The sequence below is a fragment of the Bombina bombina genome, chromosome 6, assembly GCF_027579735.1.
Source record: "Bombina bombina isolate aBomBom1 chromosome 6, aBomBom1.pri, whole genome shotgun sequence".
Taxonomy (NCBI): domain Eukaryota; kingdom Metazoa; phylum Chordata; class Amphibia; order Anura; family Bombinatoridae; genus Bombina; species Bombina bombina.
In genome coordinates, this window is record NC_069504.1 from 983,129,417 (window position 1) to 983,149,488 (window position 20,072).

The following is a 20,072-nucleotide window of genomic DNA, read 5'->3' on the forward strand; positions in this document are numbered from 1 at the left end:
AGATCATCACCGGTATCTAAGGTTTGCCTTCTTAGACAGGCACTACCAGTTTGTAGCTCTTCCATTCGGATTGGCTACGGCTCCAAGAATCTTCACAAAGGTTCTGGGTGCCCTTCTGGCGGTACTAAGACCGCGAGGGATTTCGGTAGCTCCGTACCTAGACGACATTCTAATACAAGCTTCAAGCTTTCAAACTGCCAAGTCTCATACAGAGTTAGTTCTGGCATTTCTAAGGTCGCATGGATGGAAAGTGAACGAAAAGAAGAGTTCTCTTTTTCCTCTCACAAGAGTTCCATTCTTGGGGACTCTTATAGATTCTGTAGAAATGAAGATTTACCTGACAGAAGACAGGTTAACAAAGCTTCAAAATGCATGCCGTGTCCTTCATTCCATTCAACACCCGTCAGTAGCTCAATGCATGGAGGTGATCGGCTTAATGGTAGCGGCAATGGACATAGTACCTTTTGCACGCCTACACCTCAGACCGCTGCAATTGTGCATGCTAAGTCAGTGGAATGGGGATTACTCAGATTTGTCCCCTACTCTGAATCTGAATCAAGAGACCAGAAATTCTCTTCTATGGTGGCTTTATCGGCCACACCTGTCCAGGGGGATGCCATTCAGCAGGCCAGACTGGACAATTGTAACAACAGACGCCAGCCTACTAGGTTGGGGCGCTGTCTGGAATTCTCTGAAGGCTCAGGGACTATGGAATCAGGAGGAGAGTCTCCTTCCAATAAACATCCTGGAATTGAGAGCAGTTCTCAATGCCCTTCTGGCTTGGCCCCAATTAACAACTCGGGGGTTCATCAGGTTTCAGTCGGACAACATCACGACTGTAGCTTACATCAACCATCAGGGAGGGACAAGAAGCTCCCTAGCAATGATGGAAGTATCAAAGATAATTCACTGGGCAGAGTCTCACTCTTGCCACCTATCAGCAATCCACATCCCGGGAGTGGAGAACTGGGAGGCGGATTTCTTGAGTCGCCAGACTTTTCATCCGGGGGAGTGGGAACTTCATCCGGAGGTCTTTGCCCAAATACTTCGACGTTGGGGCAAACCAGAGATAGATCTCATGGCGTCTCGCCAGAACGCCAAACTTCCTCTCTACGGGTCCAGATCCAGGGATCCGGGAGCGGTTCTGATAGATGCTTTGACAGCACCTTGGAACTTCGGGATGGCTTATGTGTTTCCACCCTTCCCGCTGCTTCCTCGTTTGATTGCCAAAATCAAACAGGAGAGAGCATCAGTGATTCTAATAGCGCCTGCATGGCCACGCAGGACTTGGTATGCAGATCTAGTGGACATGTCATCCTGTCCGCCTTGGTCTCTACCTCTAAGACAGGACCTTCTGATACAGGGTCCATTCAAACATCAAAATCTAACTTCTCTGAAGCTGACTGCTTGGAAATTGAACGCTTGATTTTATCAAAACGTGGTTTTTCTGAGTCGGTTATTGATACCCTGATACAGGCTAGGAAGCCTGTTACCAGAAGGATTTACCATAAAATATGGCGTAAATACCTATACTGGTGCGAATCCAAAGGTTACTCCTGGAGTAAGGTTAGGATCGCTAGGATATTGTCCTTTCTACAAGAAGGTTTAGAAAAGGGTCTATCAGCTAGTTCATTAAAGGGACAGATTTCAGCTCTGTCCATCTTGTTACACAGGCGTCTGTCAGAAAATCCAGACGTCCAGGCCTTTTGTCAGGCTTTAGCTAGGATCAAGCCTGTGTTTAAAGCTGTTGCTCCGCCATGGAGTTTAAACTTAGTTCTTAACGTTTTACAGGGTGTTCCGTTTGAACCCCTTCATTCCATTGATATAAAATTGTTATCTTGGAAAGTTCTGTTTTTTAATGGCTATTTCCTCGGCTCGAAGAGTCTCTGAGTTATCAGCCTTACATTGTGATTCTCCTTATCTGATTTTTCACTCAGACAAGGTAGTTCTGCGTACTAAACCTGGGTTCTTACCTAAGGTAGTCACTAACAGGAATATCAATCAAGAGATTGTTGTTCCATCCTTGTGTCCAAATCCTTCTTCAAAGAAGGAACGTCTTCTACACAATCTGGATGTAGTTCGTGCCCTCAAGTTCTACTTGCAGGCAACTAAAGATTTTCGCCAAACTTCTTCCCTGTTTGTCGTTTATTCTGGACAGAGGAGAGGTCAAAAAGCTTCTGCTACCTCTCTCTCTTTTTGGCTTCGTAGCATAATACGTTTAGCCTATGAGACTGCTGGACAGCAGCCTCCTGAAAGAATTACAGCTCACTCCACTAGAGCTGTGGCTTCCACTTGGGCCTTTAAGAATGAGGCCTCTGTTGAACAGATTTGCAAGGCTGCAACTTGGTCTTCGCTTCATACTTTTTCCAAATTTTACAAATTTGACACTTTTGCTTCTTCGGAGGCTATTTTTGGGAGAAAGGTTCTTCAGGCAGTGGTTCCTTCTGTATAATGAGCCTGCCTATCCCTCCCGTCATCCGTGTACTTTTGCTTTGGTATTGGTATCCCAGAAGTAATGATGACCCGTGGACTGATCACACATAACAGAAGAAAACATAATTTATGCTTACCTGATAAATTCCTTTCTTCTGTTGTGTGATCAGTCCACGGCCCGCCCTGTTTTAAGGCAGGTAAATATCTTTTAAATTATACTCCAGTCACCACTTCACCCTTGGTTACTCCTTTCTCGTTGATTCTTGGTCGAATGACTGGGACTGACGTAGAGGGGAGGAGCTATATGCAGCTCTGCTGGGTGAATCCTCTTGCATTTCCTGTTGGGGAGGAGTTATATCCCAGAAGTAATGATGACCCGTGGACTGATCACACAACAGAAGAAAGGAATTTATCAGGTAAGCATAAATTATGTTTTTGGCCTAGACTGTCCCTTTAAGATCAGGCAGTAATGTGTGTATTTATGTTAAGTTAAAATTTTAATTTCTTTAAAATGGCACCAAACTTTAAGGGTGCGGCTTATAATCAGGAGCGGCCTATACTCGGAACAATACGGTAATACATTTTATACATGCAACCTATAAGTAGTTTTATCATGTTTAATACTTTCATACACATAGTACCAGTAGAAAGAAAATTTGGATACATAATGTGTATATCTATAATTTTGTATCATTTTGTGTTTAGTCTATATACACACACATAATATGAACATAGAATAGGAGGAAAGAGTCTTACTGACCAAGCAGTGTTTTTTAGAATGTTGTCCCATATTTCTGTGTATGCTGATAAGGTTGACATAAATCACCTAATAAATTGATGTGTTTGGTTTTAGGTAATGCAAGTACTCTGGTGAAACTGCTCCAGGAAGGGTCTCTGAAACTGGATCAGATGAACTTGCATAGCAAAGAAGAGCTACAGAACATCCTGTCCCTCTGTGGAATCCCATGGAACAGTACAGATACAAAGGTATAAAACTGTTCCTTATGTTAAAGGACCACTAAATACAGTAGAATTGCATAATAAAAAGACAATGCAATAACACTCTAAATTTCAAATAAGCAGTAGATTTTTTTTTCTGACAAATTTTATATTTCTTCTATAAGGTACGACGAGTCCATGGATTCATCCTTTACTTGTGGGATATTATCCTCCTGCCAACAGGAAGTGGCAAAGAGCACCACAGCAGAGCTGTCTATATAGCTCCTCCCTTAGCTCCACTCTCCAGTCATTCTCTTTGCCTACTCTAAGTACTAGGAAGGGTAAAGTGAAAGAGGTGATAAAATATTCATTTTTAATTTCTTCAAGCAAGAGTTTGTTTTTTTAAATGGTACCGGTGTGTACTATTTACTCTCAGGCAGCAGATGGATGAAGACTTCTGCCTGGAGGATGATGATCTTAGCATTTGTAACTAAGATCCAGTGCTGTTCCCACAGAGGCCGAGGAGTACAAGAAACTTCAGTGTGAGGAACGTTTTCATGCTATACAGCAGTGAGGTATGTTCAGTCATTTTTTCTGGAGAGACTGTGATATTTCAGAAAGGCTGACAGTATGCCCATGAGGGTAAGGGTAAGCAGTAATCCTAAGAGCTAATAAGAAGGGCATTACTAAGCTTGCATAAGGGGCTAATTACAAAAATGGTTGACACTGAGTTGTGAATGTTTGTGGGCAAACGTTTTATGAACTGGGAGTGCTGTTAACGTTTTGTGGGCAATAACTTTTTTTTGGGCCACTTTATTGAGGGTACACTTGGCTTATTTTTTGGGTCTCAGAACCCACATAGCTAGTTGAAAACCGCTCTGGTGCGGTTCTTTGAGGCTGTAGAGACATCGAGTGAGATGGGCGGGGCCTATTTTCGCGCCTCAGATGCGCAGTTATTTTCACACAGCAAGCTCTAACTCCTGAGGGCCCTGGTGGATGTTTTGGGCCAAATCGAAGCTTTAACCCCATATTTACTATCCCTAAGGGCAGGTAGGGCCACAGCAGGGCTGTGGCAAGGTGCTGGGGATGTTTTTTTCAGGATTTAGGCCTAATTTCAATCCTGTTTGCATTAAAGGGTTAAATGTTACATTTCCTTGTGGAGCAATCTTAACTACATATATTGTGTCTGCTTGCAAAACTTTGAAAAATTTGGTGCATTTTAAAGCAGTTTTGCAGAACGTGTATGCTTTTTTTCTCTTAAAGGCGCAGTACCATTTTTTAAGATTGTTATTTTTTTCACTAAATAAAGTGTTTTCATGCTTGTTTGTAGTAATTACTAGCCTGTTCAACATGTATGACATTGAGGAAAGTCAATGTTCAATATGTTTAGAAGCCATTGTGGAACCTCCACTTAGAATGTGTCCCTCATGCACTGAAAGGTCAATAAATTGCAAAGAACATATTTTAGCTACTAAAAGTATGTTGCAGGATGATTCTCAGTCAGAAGGGAATCAGGTTATGCCATCTAATTCTCCCCAAGTGTCACAACCATTAACGCCCACACAAGCGACGCCAAGTACTTCTAGTGCGTCTAATTCTTTCACCCTGCAAGATATGGCCGCAGTTATAAATACTACCCTCACAGAGGTTTTATCTAAGCTGCCTGGGTTGCAGGGGAAGCGCAGTAGGTCTGGTGTGAGAACAAATGCTGAGCCCTCTGACGCTTTATTAGCCATATCCGCTGTACCCTCACAATGTTCTGAGTTGGGGGTGAGGGATTTGCTGTCTGAGGGAGAGATTTCTGATTCAGGAAATATGTTCCCTCAGACAGACTCAGATATGACGGCTTTTAAATTTAAAATAGAACACCTCCGCTTATTGCTCAGGGAGGTTTTAGCGACTCTGGATGATTGTGACCCTATTGTAGTTCCAGAGAAATTGTGTAAAATGGACAGATTTCTAGAGGTTCCTGCCTACACTGATGTTTTTCCGGTCCCTCAGAGGATTTCGGACATTGTTACTAAGGAGTGGGATAGACCAGGTATTCCGTTCGCTCCCACTCCTACTTTTAAGAAAATGTTTCCCATATCAGACACCATGCGGGACTCGTGGCAGACGGTCCCTAAGGTGGAGGGAGCTATTTCTACCCTGGCTAAGCGTACAACTATACCTATTGAGGACAATTGTGCTTTCAAAGATCCTATGGATAAAAAATTAGAGGGTCTCCTGAAGAAAATATTTGTTCATCAGGGTTTTCTTCTCCAACCTATAGCGTGCATTGTTCCTGTAACTACTGCAGCGTCCTTTTGATTCGAGGCTCTGGAAGAGGCTCTTCAGGTTGAGACCCCATTAGATGATATTCTGGATAGAATTAGGGCTCTCAAGCTAGCTAATTCTTTCATTACAGATGCCGCTTTTCAACTGGCTAAATTAGCGGCAAAGAATTCAGGTTTTGCCATTTTAGCTCGTAGAGCGTTATGGCTTAAGTCCTGGTCTGCTGATGTGTCATCAAAAGCTAAGCTTTTAGCCATCCCTTTCAAGGGTAAGACCCTATTCGGGCCTGAACTGAAAGAGATCATTTCAGACATCACTGGAGGGAAAGGCCATGCCCTTCCTCAGGATAAGACAAATAAGATGAGGACCAAACAAAATAATTTTCGTTCCTTTCGAAACTTCAAAGGTGGTCCCTCTACCTCTTCCCCTGCTGCAAAGCAAGAGGGGAATTTTGCTCAATCCAAGTCAGTCTGGAAGCCTGCTGCTGCCACCAAGACAGCATGAAGGGGTAGCCCCCGATCCGGGACTGGATCTAGTGGGGGGCAGACTTTCTCTCTTTGCTCAGGCTTGGGCAAGAAACGTTCAGGACTCCTGGGCTTTAGAAATCGTAACCCAGGGGTATCTTTTAGATTTCAAAGATTCTCCCCCAAGGGGGAGATTCCATCTTTCTCAATTGTCTGTAAACCAGACAAAAAGAGAGGCGTTCTTACGCTGTGTAGAAGACCTATATACCATGGGAGTGATCTGCCCAGTTCTGAAAACAGAACAGGGGCAGGGGTTCTACTCCAATCTGTTTGTGGTTCCCAAAAAAGAGGGAACCTTCAGACCAATTTTGGATCTCAAGATCCTAAACAAATTCCTCAGAGTCCCATCCTTCAAGATGGAGACCATTTGGACTATTTTGCCGACGTTCCAGGAGGGTCAATATATGACCACCGTGGACTTAAAGGATGCGTATCTACACATCCCTATCCACAAAGATCATCACCAGTTCCTCAGGTTCGCCTTTCTGGACAAGCATTACCAGTTAGGTGCTAGGGTCCCTTCTGGCGTTTCTAAGGCCGTGGGGCATAGCTGTGGCGCCTTATCTGGGCGATATCTTAATTCAGGCGTCGACTTACCAACTAGCCAAGTCTCACACGGACATCGTGTTGGCTTTTCTAAGATCTCACGGGTGGAAGGTGAACGTAAAAAAGAGTTCACTTATCCCTCTCACAAGAGTTCCATTCCTGGGAACTCTGATAGATTCGGTGGACATGAAAATTTTTCTGACGGAGGTCAGGAAATCAAAGATTTTATCCATCTGCCGAGCTCTTCATTCCATTCCTCGGCCGTCAGTGGCTCAGTGTATAGAGGTAATCGGCTTAATGGTAGCGGCAATGGACATAGTTCCGTTTGCTTGCTTGCATCTCAGACCACTGCAACTATGCATGCTCAAACAGTGGAATAGGGATTATGCAGCTTTATCTCCTCAGATAAATCTGAATCAAGAGACCAGAGACTCTCTTCTTTGGTGGTTGTCACGGGATCATCTGTCCAAGGGAATGTGTTTCCGCAGGCCAGCGTGGGTCATAGTGACGACGGACGCCAGCCTATTGGGCTGGGGTGCAGTCTGGAATTCCCTGAAAGCACAGGGTTTGTGGACGACTGTAGCATATATCAATCATCAGGGGGGAACAAAGAGTTCTCTAGCGATGATAGAGGTTACCAAAATAATTCGATGGGCAGAGATTCACTCTTACCATCTATCAGCAATCTATATCCCAGGAGTGGAGAACATGGAAGTGGATTTTCTAAGTCGTCAGACTTTTCTTCCGGGGGAGTGGGAACTCCATCCGGAGGTGTTTGCACAATTGATTCAGCAATGGGGCACACCAGAATTGGATCTGATGGCTTCTCATCAGAACGCCAAACTTCCTCGTTACGGGTCCAGGTCAAGGGATCCTCAGGCAGTACTGATAGATGCTCTAGCAGTACCCTGGTCGTTCAACCTGGCTTATGTGTTTCCACCATTTCTTCTCCTTCCTCGTTTGATTGCCAGAATAAAACAGGAGAGAGCTTCGGTGATTTTGATAGCACCTGCGTGGCCACGCAGGACTTGGTATGCAGACCTGGTGGACATGTCATCTCTTCCACCATGGACTCTGGACACTGAGACAGGACCTTCTGATTCAAGGTCCGTTCCAGCATCCAAATCTAGTTTCTCTGTGGCTGACTGCTTAGAGATTGAACGCTTGATCTTATCCAAGCGGGGTTTCTCGGAGTCGGTCATAGATACCTTGATTCAGCCTCGAAAGCCTGTCACCAGGAAAATTTATCATAAGATATGGCGTAAATATCTTTAATGGTTTGAATCCAAAGGCTACTCATGGAGTAAGATCAGGATTCCTAGGATTTTGTCCTTTCTCCAAGAAGGATTGGAGAAGGGGCTATCAGCTAGTTCCTTAAAGGGACAGATATCTGCTTTATCAATTCTACTGCACAAGCGTCTGGCAGATGTTCCAGACGTTCAGTAGTTCTGTCAGGCTTTAGTTAGAATCAAGCCTGTGTTTAAACCTGTTGCTCCGCCATGAAGTTTGAATTTAGTTCTTAAAGTTCTTCAAGGGGTTCCGTTTGAACCTATGCATTCCATAGATGTTAAGCTTATATCTTGGAAAGTTCTGTTTTTAGTTGCTATCTCTTCGGCTCGAAGAGTTTCTGAACTATCTGCATTGCAATGCGACTCGCCTTATCTTGTTTTCCATGCTGATAAGGTGGTTTTGCGTACCAAACCTGGATTCCTTCCTAAGGTTGTTACTAATAGGAATATCAATCAGGAAATTGTTGTTCCTTCTCGGTGTCCTAATCCTTCCTCTAAGAAGGAGCATCTGTTGCACAACTTGGACGTGGTTCGTGCTTTGAAGTTTTACTTGCAAGCAACCAAAGATTTCCGTCAAACATCTTCTTTGTTTGTTGTCTATTCTGGAAAACGTAGAGGTCAAAAAGCTACGGCTACCTCTCTTTCTTTTTGGCTGAAAAGCATCATCTGTTTGGCATACGAGACTGCTAGACAGCAGCCTCCTGAAAGGATTACAGCTCACTCTACTAGAGCGGTGGCTTCCACATGGGCTTTTAAAAATGATGCTTCTGTTGAACAGATTTGTAAGGCTGCGACTTGGTCTTCGCTTCATACCTTTTCCAAATTTTACAAATTTTATACTTTTGCTTCTTCGGAGGCTATTTTTGGGAGAAAGGTTCTTCAAGCAGTGGTGCCTTCTGTTTAACCATCTGTCTTGTCCCTTCCGTTCCTCCGTGTCCTGTAGCTTTGGTATTGTATCCCACAAGTAAAGGATGAATCCGTGGACTCGTTGTACCTTATAGAAGAAAAGTAAATTTATGCTTACCTGATAAATTAATTTATTCTATGGTATGACGAGTCCACGGCCCGCCCTGCCATTTTAAGACAGATTATATTTTTTTATTTTAAACTTCAGTCACCTCTGCACCTTGTAGTTTCTCCTTTTTCTTCCTGTACCTTCGGTCGAATGACTGGGGGGTGGAGCTAAGGGAGGAGCTATATAGACAGCTCTGCTGTGGTGCTCTTTGCCACTTCCTGTTGGCAGGAGGATAATATCCCACAAGTAAAGGATGAATCCGTGGACTCGTCGTACCATAGAAGAAATTAATTTATCAGGTAAGCATAAATGTACTTTCTCCAACATAGGTGTGTCCGGTCCACGGCGTCATCCTTACTTGTGGGATATTCTCTTCCCCAACAGGAAATGGCAAAGAGCCCAGCAAAGCTGGTCACATGATCCCTCCTAGGCTCCGCCTACCCCAGTCATTCTCTTTGCCGTTGTACAGGCAACATCTCCACGGAGATGGCTTAGAGTTTTTTAGTGTTTAACTGTAGTTTTTATTATTCAATCAAGAGTTTGTTATTTTGAAATAGTGCTGGTATGTACTATTTACTCAGAAACAGAAAAGAGATGAAGATTTCTGTTTGTATGAGGAAAATGATTTTAGCAACCGTCACTAAAATCCATGGCTGTTCCACACAGGACTGTTGAGAGCAATTAACTTCAGTTGGGGGAACAGTGAGCGGTCTCTTGCTGCTTGAGGTATGACACATTCTAACAAGACGATGTAATGCTGGAAGCTGTCATTTTCCCTCTGGGATCCGGTAAGCCATGTTTATTACGATTGTAAATAAGGGCTTCAAAAAGGGCTTATTAAGACTGTAGACTTTTTTTGGGCTAAATCGATTGATTATTAACACATATTTAGCCTTGAGGAATCATTTTATCTGGGTATTTTGATATAATAATATCGGCAGGCACTGTTTTAGACACCTTATTCTTTAGGGGCTTTCCCAAAGCATAGGCAGAGCCTCATTTTCGCGCCGGTGTTGCGCACTTGTTTTTGAGAGGCATGGCATGCAGTCGCATGTGAGAGGAGCTCTGATACTTAGAAAAGACTTTCTGAAGGCGTCATTTGGTATCGTATTCCCCTTGGGGCTTGGTTGGGTCTCAGCAAAGCAGATACCAGGGACTGTAAAGGGGTTAAAGTTCAAAACGGCTCCGGTTCCGTTATAGAAACATAGATATTGACGGCAGATAAGAGCCATAGGCCCAGCAAGTCTGCCCCACCTTACCTAACAGTATAAACTTATCTAGTTCGTAGGATAGCCCTATGCTTGTCCCATGCATTTTTAAAGTCCCCCACAGTGTTTGTTGCTACTACCTCTTGAGGAAGTTTATTCCATAAATCAATCACTCTTTCTGTAAAGAAGTGCTTCCTCAAATTACTCCTGAATCTACTACCCTTTAGCTTGAGCTCATGACCCCTTGTTCTTGAATTTTCCATTTTATGTAAAATACCCACAGCCTCAGTTTTACTAAACCCTTTAATGTACTTGAAAGTTGCTATCATATCACCTCTTTCCCTTCTCTCCTCTAAGCTCATTGAGCCTATCCTGGTAAGTTTTATTTTTTAGACCATGTACCATTTTGGTAGCCCTCCTTTGCACAGATTCAAGTTTGTTAATATCCTTCTGAAGATATGGCCTCCAGAACTGCACACAATACTCAAGATGAGGCCTAACTAATGATCTATAAAGTGGCATAAGAACCTTACTATTTCTGCTGCAAATACCTCTACCAATACATCCAAGCATTCTGCTAGCCTTACTCGCTGCCTTACTACATTGTTTACTAAGTTTTAAATCATCTGAAATAATAATTCCCAAGTCCTGTTCCTCGTCTGTAACAGTCAGTAAAGTGTCATTGAGTCTGTAATTAACATTTGGATTTTTCTTCCCTAAATGCATTATTTTACACTTTGCTGTGTTAAACTTTAGATCCCAGTCGTTTGTCCAATCCTCCAATTGTTGTATATCACTTCTCATTTTGTCTACCCCCCCTGGAACATCCACTCTGTTGCAAATTTTTGTATCATCTGCAAAGAGACATACTTTCCCCTGTAGCCCTTTGCTGATATCGCAGATAAATATGTTAAACAAAACAGGCCCCAGAACTGACCCCTGAGGAACACCACTAGTAACAGCCCCCTCTGCTGAATGAACTCCATTTACTAAGACACTTTGTTTTCTGTCCTTAAGCCAGCATTCCACCCAGTTCACAATTTTTGAATCTAGACCAAGGAGATATAGTTTGTGAATAAGTTTATTGTGTGGGACGGTGTCAAATGCTTTGCTGAAATCTAGATATGCTACATCAACTGCTCCTCCCTTGTCTAATACTTTTGTTACATAATCAAAGAAGTCAATTAGATTAGTCTGACATGATCTCCCTGAAGTAAAACCATGCTGATTTTGGTCCTCTAAATTGTTTGTCTTTATGTAAGTCATAATTCTTTCCTTTAAGAGGCTTTCCATTAATTTCCCTACTACTGAAGTTAAACTAACTGGCCTGTAGTTGCCAGATTCTTCTCTACTGCCCTTTTTATGAAGAGGTATTACATTTGCTATTCTCCAATCATCTGGGACAGCTCCTGTTAATAGTGACTGATTAAACAGATCAGTTAATGGGACAGTTAGCACTGAACGAAGTTCTTTTAAAACCCTTGGATGAATATTATCAGGACCCACTGCCTTTGTAACATTTATTTTTGATAATGCTAACAAAACCTCATCCTCTGTAAAAAGATTACTGTTAAGCTTGTTTCTATTTTGCATAGCATCCCTTAATGTAGACATTGTATCTTCACAATCTTTAGTGAAAACAGAACAGAAGTAATCATTGAGACAGTCTGCAATCTGCTTATCTCCTTCTATTATTCTACCATCAACTGATTTCAATTTTACTATTCCTACCTTATTTTTTCTTCTTTCACTGATATATCTAAAGAATGTTTTGTCCCCATGTTTTACTGACTGTGCTATCTTCTCTTCTGCATGAGCTTTAACCTTCCTAATTAACTGCTTAGTCTTTTTTTGTTGGAGTCTCCATATTTTCATATCATCATCTGCTTGTGTGTGTCTGTAATTTTTATAAGCTATCTTTTTTGTCTTTACAGCATGTGCTACTTCTTTGGAAAACCAAATTGGTTTCCGCTTTCTTTTACTTTTACAGACATGTCTAATACAGTGTGCGGTTGCATCTAAAATGGCACCTTTCACAAATTCCCACTGTTCTTGAACCCCTGTAATAAGATTTTTCCCCTTTAAATAGTTTTTTAGGTATTCTCCCATTAATGAAAAATCTGCCGTCCTAAAGTCTAAAACTTTTGTTTTAGTCTGGGTGTACAGTTCCTGAACATGAATACTAAACCAAACAGATTGATGATCACTGGATCCTAAGTTCTCACCTACAGACACATCTGAAACTGTATCACTGTTTGTAAGTATTAGATCTAATATAGCTTCCTTACGAGTTGGTTCCTTGACTAATTGTTCAAGTGATTCCCCTAGCAGAGATTCAAGAATATACCTGCTTCTAGCCGATCTAGCAGAAGGAATCTTCCAGTCTATATCTGGCAAATTAAAGTCCCCCAGTACTATAACCTTACCCTTCATGGTCATTTTGGTTATTTCATCTAATAACAGATTGTCCAGTTTTTCATCCTGCAATGGAGGCCTATATACAACCCCTATTCTAAAAACATTTTTATCTCCAATTTCCAAAGTCACCCAAATACTTTCCACCTCATCATTTGTTCCTACAATTTCAGTAACCTTTATATTTTCATTTACATACAAAGCAACTCCTCCACCTTTCTTTCCTACTCTGTTCTTTTTAAATAACCTGTATCCAGGTATGACTATGTCCCAGTCATGCAAATCATTGTACCATGTTTCTGTTATAGCTACTAAATCCAAGTTGTCCCTAGTCATTATTGAAATGAGTTCAGGTAATTTATTTCCTAAGCTGCGAGCATTTGTGCTCATGGCACGAAGAATTTTTTTACTAGAATTTCTAGAATTGTTACTTGGACTAACAGTTTTGGCATGCTGTGGGGGGCAGGTGGATATATTAATGCTACCCCCCTTTATTAGTTTAAATGGGTTAAAGCTTCCAAATTTGGTGTGCAATACTTTTAAGGCTTTAAGACACTGTGGTGAAAATTTGGTGAATTTTGAACAATTCCTTCATGTTTTTTCGCATTTGCAGTAATAAAGTGTGTTCAGTTTAAAATTTAAAGTGACAGTAACGGTTTTATTTTAAAACGTTTTTTGTACTTGTTATCAAGTTTATGCCTGTTTAACATATCTGAACTACCAGATAGACTGTGTTCTGAATGTGGGGAAGCCAGAATTCCTATTCATTTAAATAAATGTGATTTATGTGACAATGACAATGATGCCCAAGATGATTCCTCAAGTGAGGGGAGTAAGCATGGTACTGCATCATTCCCTCCTTCGTCTACACGAGTCTTGCCCACTCAGGAGGCCCCTAGTACATCTAGCGCGCCAATACTCCTTACTATGCAACAATTAACGGCTGTAATGGATAATTCTGTCAAAAACATTTTAGCCAAAATGAACACTTATCAGCGTAAGCGCGACTGCTCTGTTTTAGATACTGAAGAGCATGACGACGCTGATATTAATATTTCTGAAGGGCCCCTAACTCAGTCTGATGGGGCCAGGGAGGTTTTGTCTGAGGGAGAAATTACTGATTCAGGGAACATTTCTCAACAAGCTGAACCTGATGTGATTGCATTTAAATTTAAGTTGGAACATCTCCGCATTCTGCTTAAGGAGGTATTATCCACTCTGGATGATTGTGACAAGTTGGTCATTCCAGAGAAACTATGTAAAATGGACAAGTTCCTAGAGGTGCCGGGGCTCCCAGAAGCTTTTCCTATACCCAAGCGGGTGGCGGGCATTGTTAATAAAGAATGGGAAAGGCCCGGTATTCCTTTCGTCCCTCCCCCCATATTTAAAAAATTGTTTCCTATGGTCGACCCCAGAAAGGACTTATGGCAGACAGTCCCCAAGGTCGAGGGAGCGGTTTCCACTTTAAACAAACGCACCACTATACCCATAGAGGATAGTTGTGCTTTCAAAGATCCTATGGATAAAAAATTAGAAGGTTTGCTTAAAAAGATGTTTGTTCAGCAGGGTTACCTTCTACAACCAATTTCATGCATTGTCCCTGTCGCTACAGCCGCATGTTTCTGGTTCGATGAGCTGATAAAGGCGGTCGACAGTGATTCTCCTCCTTATGAGGAGATTATGGACAGAATCAATGCTCTCAAATTGGCTAATTCTTTCACCCTAGACGCCACTTTGCAATTGGCTAGGTTAGCGGCTAAGAATTCTGGGTTTGCTATTGTGGCGCGCAGAGTGCTTTGGTTGAAATCTTGGTCGGCTGATGCGTCTTCCAAGAACAAGCTACTTAACATTCCTTTCAAGGGGAAAACGCTGTTTGGCCCTGACTTGAAAGAGATTATCTCGGATATCACTGGGGGTAAGGGCCACGCCCTTCCTCAGGATCGGCCTTTCAAGGCAAAAAATAAACCTAATTTTCGTCCCTTTCGTAGAAACGGACCAGCCCAAAGTGCTACGTCCTCTAAGCAAGAGGGTAATACTTCTCAAGCCAAGCCAGCTTGGAGACCAATGCAAGGCTGGAACAAGGGAAAGCAGGCCAAGAAACCTGCCACTGCTACCAAGACAGCATGAAATGTTGGCCCCCGATCCGGGACCGGATCTGGTGGGGGGCAGACTCTCTCTCTTCGCTCAGGCTTGGGCAAGAGATGTTCTGGATCCTTGGGCGCTAGAAATAGTCTCCCAAGGTTATCTTCTGGAATTCAAGGGACTTCCCCCAAGGGGGAGGTTCCACAGGTCTCAGTTGTCTTCAGACCACATAAAAAGACAGGCATTCTTACATTGTGTAGAAGACCTGTTAAAAATGGGAGTGATTCATCCCGTTCCATTAAGAGAACAAGGGATGGGGTTCTACTCCAATCTGTTTATAGTTCCCAAAAAAGAGGGAACGTTCAGACCAATCTTAGATCTCAAGATCTTAAACAAGTTTCTCAAGGTTCCATCGTTCAAGATGGAAACCATTCGAACTATTCTTCCTTCCATCCAGGAAGGTCAATTCATGACCACGGTGGATTTAAAGGATGCGTATCTACATATTCCTATCCACAAGGAACATCATCTGTTCCTGAGGTTCGCATTCCTGGACAAACATTACCAGTTCGTGGCGCTTCCTTTCGGATTAGCCACTGCTCCAAGGCTTTTCACAAAGGTACTAGGGTCCCTTCTAGCTGTGCTAAGACCAAGGGGCATTGCTGTAGTACCTTACTTGGACGACATTCTGATTCAAGCGTCGTCCCTTCCTCAAGCAAAGGCTCACACGGACATTGTCCTGGCCTTTCTCAGATCTCACGGATGGAAAGTGAACGTGGAAAAGAGTTCTCTATCTCCGTCAACAAGGGTTCCCTTCTTGGGAACAATAATAGACTCCTTAGAAATGAGGATTTTTCTGACAGAGGCCAGAAAAACAAAACTTCTAGACTCTTGTCGGATACTCCATTCCGTTCCTCTTCCTTCCATAGCTCAGTGCATGGAAGTGATCGGGTTGATGGTAGCGGCAATGGACATAGTTCCTTTTGCACGCATTCATCTAAGACCATTACAACTGTGCATGCTCAGTCAGTGGAATGGGGACTATACAGACTTGTCTCCGAAGATACAAGTAAATCAGAGGACCAGAGACTCACTCCGTTGGTGGCTGTCCCTGGACAACCTGTCACGAGGGATGACATTCCGCAGACCAGAGTGGGTCATTGTCACGACCGACGCCAGTCTGATGGGCTGGGGCGCGGTCTGGGGATCCCTGAAAGCTCAGAGTCTTTGGTCTCGGGAAGAATCTCTTCTACCGATAAATATTCTGGAACTGAGAGCGATATTCAATGCTCTCAAGGCTTGGCCTCAGCTAGCGAGGGCCAAGTTCATACGGTTTCAATCAGACAACATGACAACTGTTGCGTACATCAACCATCAGGGGGGAACAAGGAGTTCCCTGGCGATGGAAGAAGTGACCAAAATCATTCTATGGGCGGAGTCTCACTCCTGCCACCTGTCTGCTATCCACATCCCAGGAGTGGAAAATTGGGAAGCGGATTTTCTGAGTCGTCAGACATTGCATCCGGGGGAGTGGGAACTCCATCCGGAAATCTTTGCCCAAGTCACTCAGCTGTGGGGCATTCCAGACATGGATCTGATGGCCTCTCGTCAGAACTTCAAAGTTCCTTGCTACGGGTCCAGATCCAGGGATCCCAAGGCGGCTCTAGTGGATGCACTAGTAGCACCTTGGACCTTCAAACTAGCTTATGTGTTCCCGACGTTTCCTCTCATCCCCAGGCTGGTAGCCAGGATCAATCAGGAGAGGGCGTAGGTGATCTTGATAGCTCCTGCGTGGCCACGCAGGACTTGGTACGCAGATCTGGTGAATATGTCATCGGCTCCTCCTTGGAAGCTACCTTTGAGACGAGACCTTCTTGTTCAGGGTCCGTTCGAACATCCGAATCTGGTTTCACTCCAGCTGACTGCTTGGAGATTGAACGCTTGATCTTATTGAAGCGAGGATTCTCAGATTCTGTTATCGATACTCTTGTTCAGGCCAGAAAGCCTGTAACTAGAAAGATTTACCACAAAATTTGGAAAAAATATATCTGTTGGTGTGAATCTAAAGGATTCCCTTGGGACAAGGTTAAGATTCCTAGGATTCTATCCTTCCTTCAAGAAGGATTGGAAAAAGGATTATCTGCAAGTTCCCTGAAGGGACAGATTTCTGCCTTGTCTGTGTTACTTCACAAAAAGCTGGCCGCTGTGCCAGATGTTCAAGCCTTTGTTCAGGCTCTGGTTAGAATTAAGCCTGTTTACAAACCTTTGACTCCTCCTTGGAGTCTCAATTTAGTTCTTTCAGTTCTTCAGGGGGTTCCGTTTGAACCCTTGCATTCCGTTGATATTAAGTTATTATCTTGGAAAGTTTTGTTTTTAGTTGCAATTTCTTCTGCTAGAAGAGTTTCAGAATTATCTGCTCTGCAGTGTTCTCCTCCTTATCTGGTGTTCCATGCAGATAAGGTGGTTTTACGTACTAAACCTGGTTTTCTTCCAAAAGTTGTTTCTAACAAAAACATTAACCAGGAGATTATCGTACCTTCTCTGTGTCCGAAACCAGTTTCAAAGAAGGAACGTTTGTTGCACAATTTGGATGTTGTTCGCGCTCTAAAATTCTATTTAGATGCTACAAAGGATTTTAGACAAACATCTTCCTTGTTTGTTGTTTATTCCGGTAAAAGGAGAGGTCAAAAAGCAACTTCTACCTCTCTCTCTTTTTGGATTAAAAGCATCATCAGATTGGCTTACGAGACTGCCGGACGGCAGCCTCCCGAAAGAATCACAGCTCATTCCACTAGGGCTGTGGCTTCCACATGGGCCTTCAAGAACGAGGCTTCTGTTGATCAGATATGTAGGGCAGCGACTTGGTCTTCACTGCACACTTTTACCAAAATTTACAAGTTTGATACTTTTGCTTCTTCTGAGGCTATTTTTGGGAGAAAGGTTTTGCAAGCCGTGGTGCCTTCCATTTAGGTGACCTGATTTGCTCCCTCCCTTCATCCGTGTCCTAAAGCTTTGGTATTGGTTCCCACAAGTAAGGATGACGCCGTGGACCGGACACACCTATGTTGGAGAAAACAGAATTTATGTTTACCTGATAAATTACTTTCTCCAACGGTGTGTCCGGTCCACGGCCCGCCCTGGTTTTTTTAATCAGGTCTGATAATTTATTTTCTTTAACTACAGTCACCACGGTACCATATGGTTTCTCCTATGCAAATATTCCTCCTTAACGTCGGTCGAATGACTGGGGTAGGCGGAGCCTAGGAGGGATCATGTGACCAGCTTTGCTGGGCTCTTTGCCATTTCCTGTTGGGGAAGAGAATATCCCACAAGTAAGGATGACGCCGTGGACCGGACACACCGTTGGAGAAAGTAATTTATCAGGTAAACATAAATTCTGTTTTTTTCCAATTTGTCTGCCGCCTGTATTATGTGACAGCCATCAGCCAATCACAGCCTAGTATACGTATACCCTATGAACTTGTGCACATGCTCAGTAGGATCTTAAGCCTCAAACAATGTGTATATATAAAAAGAATGTGCAAAATTTGATAATAGAAGTACATAGGAAAGTCTCTTAAAACTGCATGCTGTATCTGAATCATGAAAGTTTAATTTTGACTTTAGTGTCCCTTTAAAATTTTATTTTATGATTCAGATAGAACATACAATATTAAACAACTTTCCAATTTAATTTTGTTATCAAAACGTCTTCATTCTCTTGTTATCCATTGCTGAAGGGACAACATTGCACTGCTGACAGGAAGCTGAAAATATCTATTTAGCCAATCACAAGAGACAAATGTGTGCAGGCACCAATTAGCTGCAGCTCCCACTAGTGTATGCTATGTGTGTATTCATTTTTTAACAAGGGATACTAAGAGAACAAAGCACATTTGAAAATAGAAGGGAATTTAAAAGGGTATTAAAACTGCATGCTGTATCTGAATCATGAAAGTTTAAAGGGACACTGAACCCAAATTTTTTCTTTTGTGATTCAGATAGAACATGCAATTTTAAGCTTTCTAATTTACTCCTATTAACAAATTTTCTTCATTCTCTTAGTATCTTTATTTGAAAAGCAAGAATGTAAGTTTAGATGCCGGCCCATTTTTGGGGAACAACCTGGGTTGTCCTTGCTAATTGGACAGCACCAATAAAAAAATGCTGTCCATGGTCCTGAACCAAAACATTGCTGGCTCCTTAGCTTAGATGCCTTCTTTTTCAAATAAAAATAGCAAAAGAACAAAGAAAAATGGATAATAGAAGTAAATTAGAAAGTTGCTTAAAATTGAATGCTCTATCCGAATCCTAAAAGAAAAAAATTGGGTTCAGTGTCCCTTTAATTTTGACTTTAGTGTCCCTTTAAGTATGCGGTATCTTTAATTTCTTGTCCATTGTGCAATCCATTGTAGTCCCTTTCCCAGAAAAATTATTAGCAGTTTATTCTATATGCACAGCATCTACTTTTTATGTAATTCTGTGATAGAAATCATAGATCATTAATGGCAGTAAAATTAAATATTTGTGCGTCTAAAAAATGGAGCAAGAAGGTGATTTCAAAACAGCCCACATCTACTTTAGCTGTATAGTAGAGAATAGACTAAATGTGTATTTAAAAAAATGTCCCCCATATACTTTAGTATATCTTGCTTAACTCATATGTGACATAATGTAAAAAACATATGATTGTACTTTCATATATCTTGTTAGAGCAGTGAAAATGATCTGACACATAGAAAGCTGACAAGTCACTGTTTTCAGGCACACTATTTGGTGTCTATGTTGCGGGTAATGTCAGATATTGGGTCATTCTAGGATTACCCGGGTAAAACGGACATTACCCAAGCGGCTATGGGTAAAGCAGATGTATGATCATAAATCCCCTCAGACTGCGGAGTCACCACATCAAACATATATAGCATGCACTGTAATTCCCCCATCTTCACTATCTTTTTTCCTCCACCTGGTGGGTCAAGGGGGGCGAAGTCAGTCATAGACCAATTTGAGGACATATTTTTCTTATCAACCAGCCTCAGGAACAAGTGCATCAATTGTTTGGTGATATTGGTGACAACTGTGGAAGCAATAATTATTTTGGTGGTCCTGACACTTTATAAGCTGTATATACCTGTAATACTGACCTTGGATTTATTTACATAATATAACAGTACTTGTTGGCATAATCAACCTTCTTTTTCTTGACCTCGATTACAATGCCTTGTTTAAGTCGAAATTTTAATAACCAAAAAAGAACAAGAATACATATTTATTCCAATACCATTTCAATCTTCTTTTTTTTTTTCTTTTTTTTTATTATATGTATAAACTATTTTAACTAGATAAC

The 20,072-nt window shown here is 42.2% G+C and overlaps 1 protein-coding gene across 1 annotated transcript in view; it reads left to right on the top strand.

Moving 5' to 3' along the window:
* The window catches only part of HMGXB3 (HMG-box containing 3), a 517,423-nt gene that overhangs the window by 480,351 nt on the left and 17,000 nt on the right, over nt 1-20,072 (top strand). Inside the window, exon 18 of the mRNA XM_053718650.1 lies at nt 3,287-3,420. Coding sequence (XP_053574625.1) covers nt 3,287-3,420 — 134 coding nt within the window. The remainder of the gene's footprint in view (nt 1-3,286; nt 3,421-20,072) is intronic.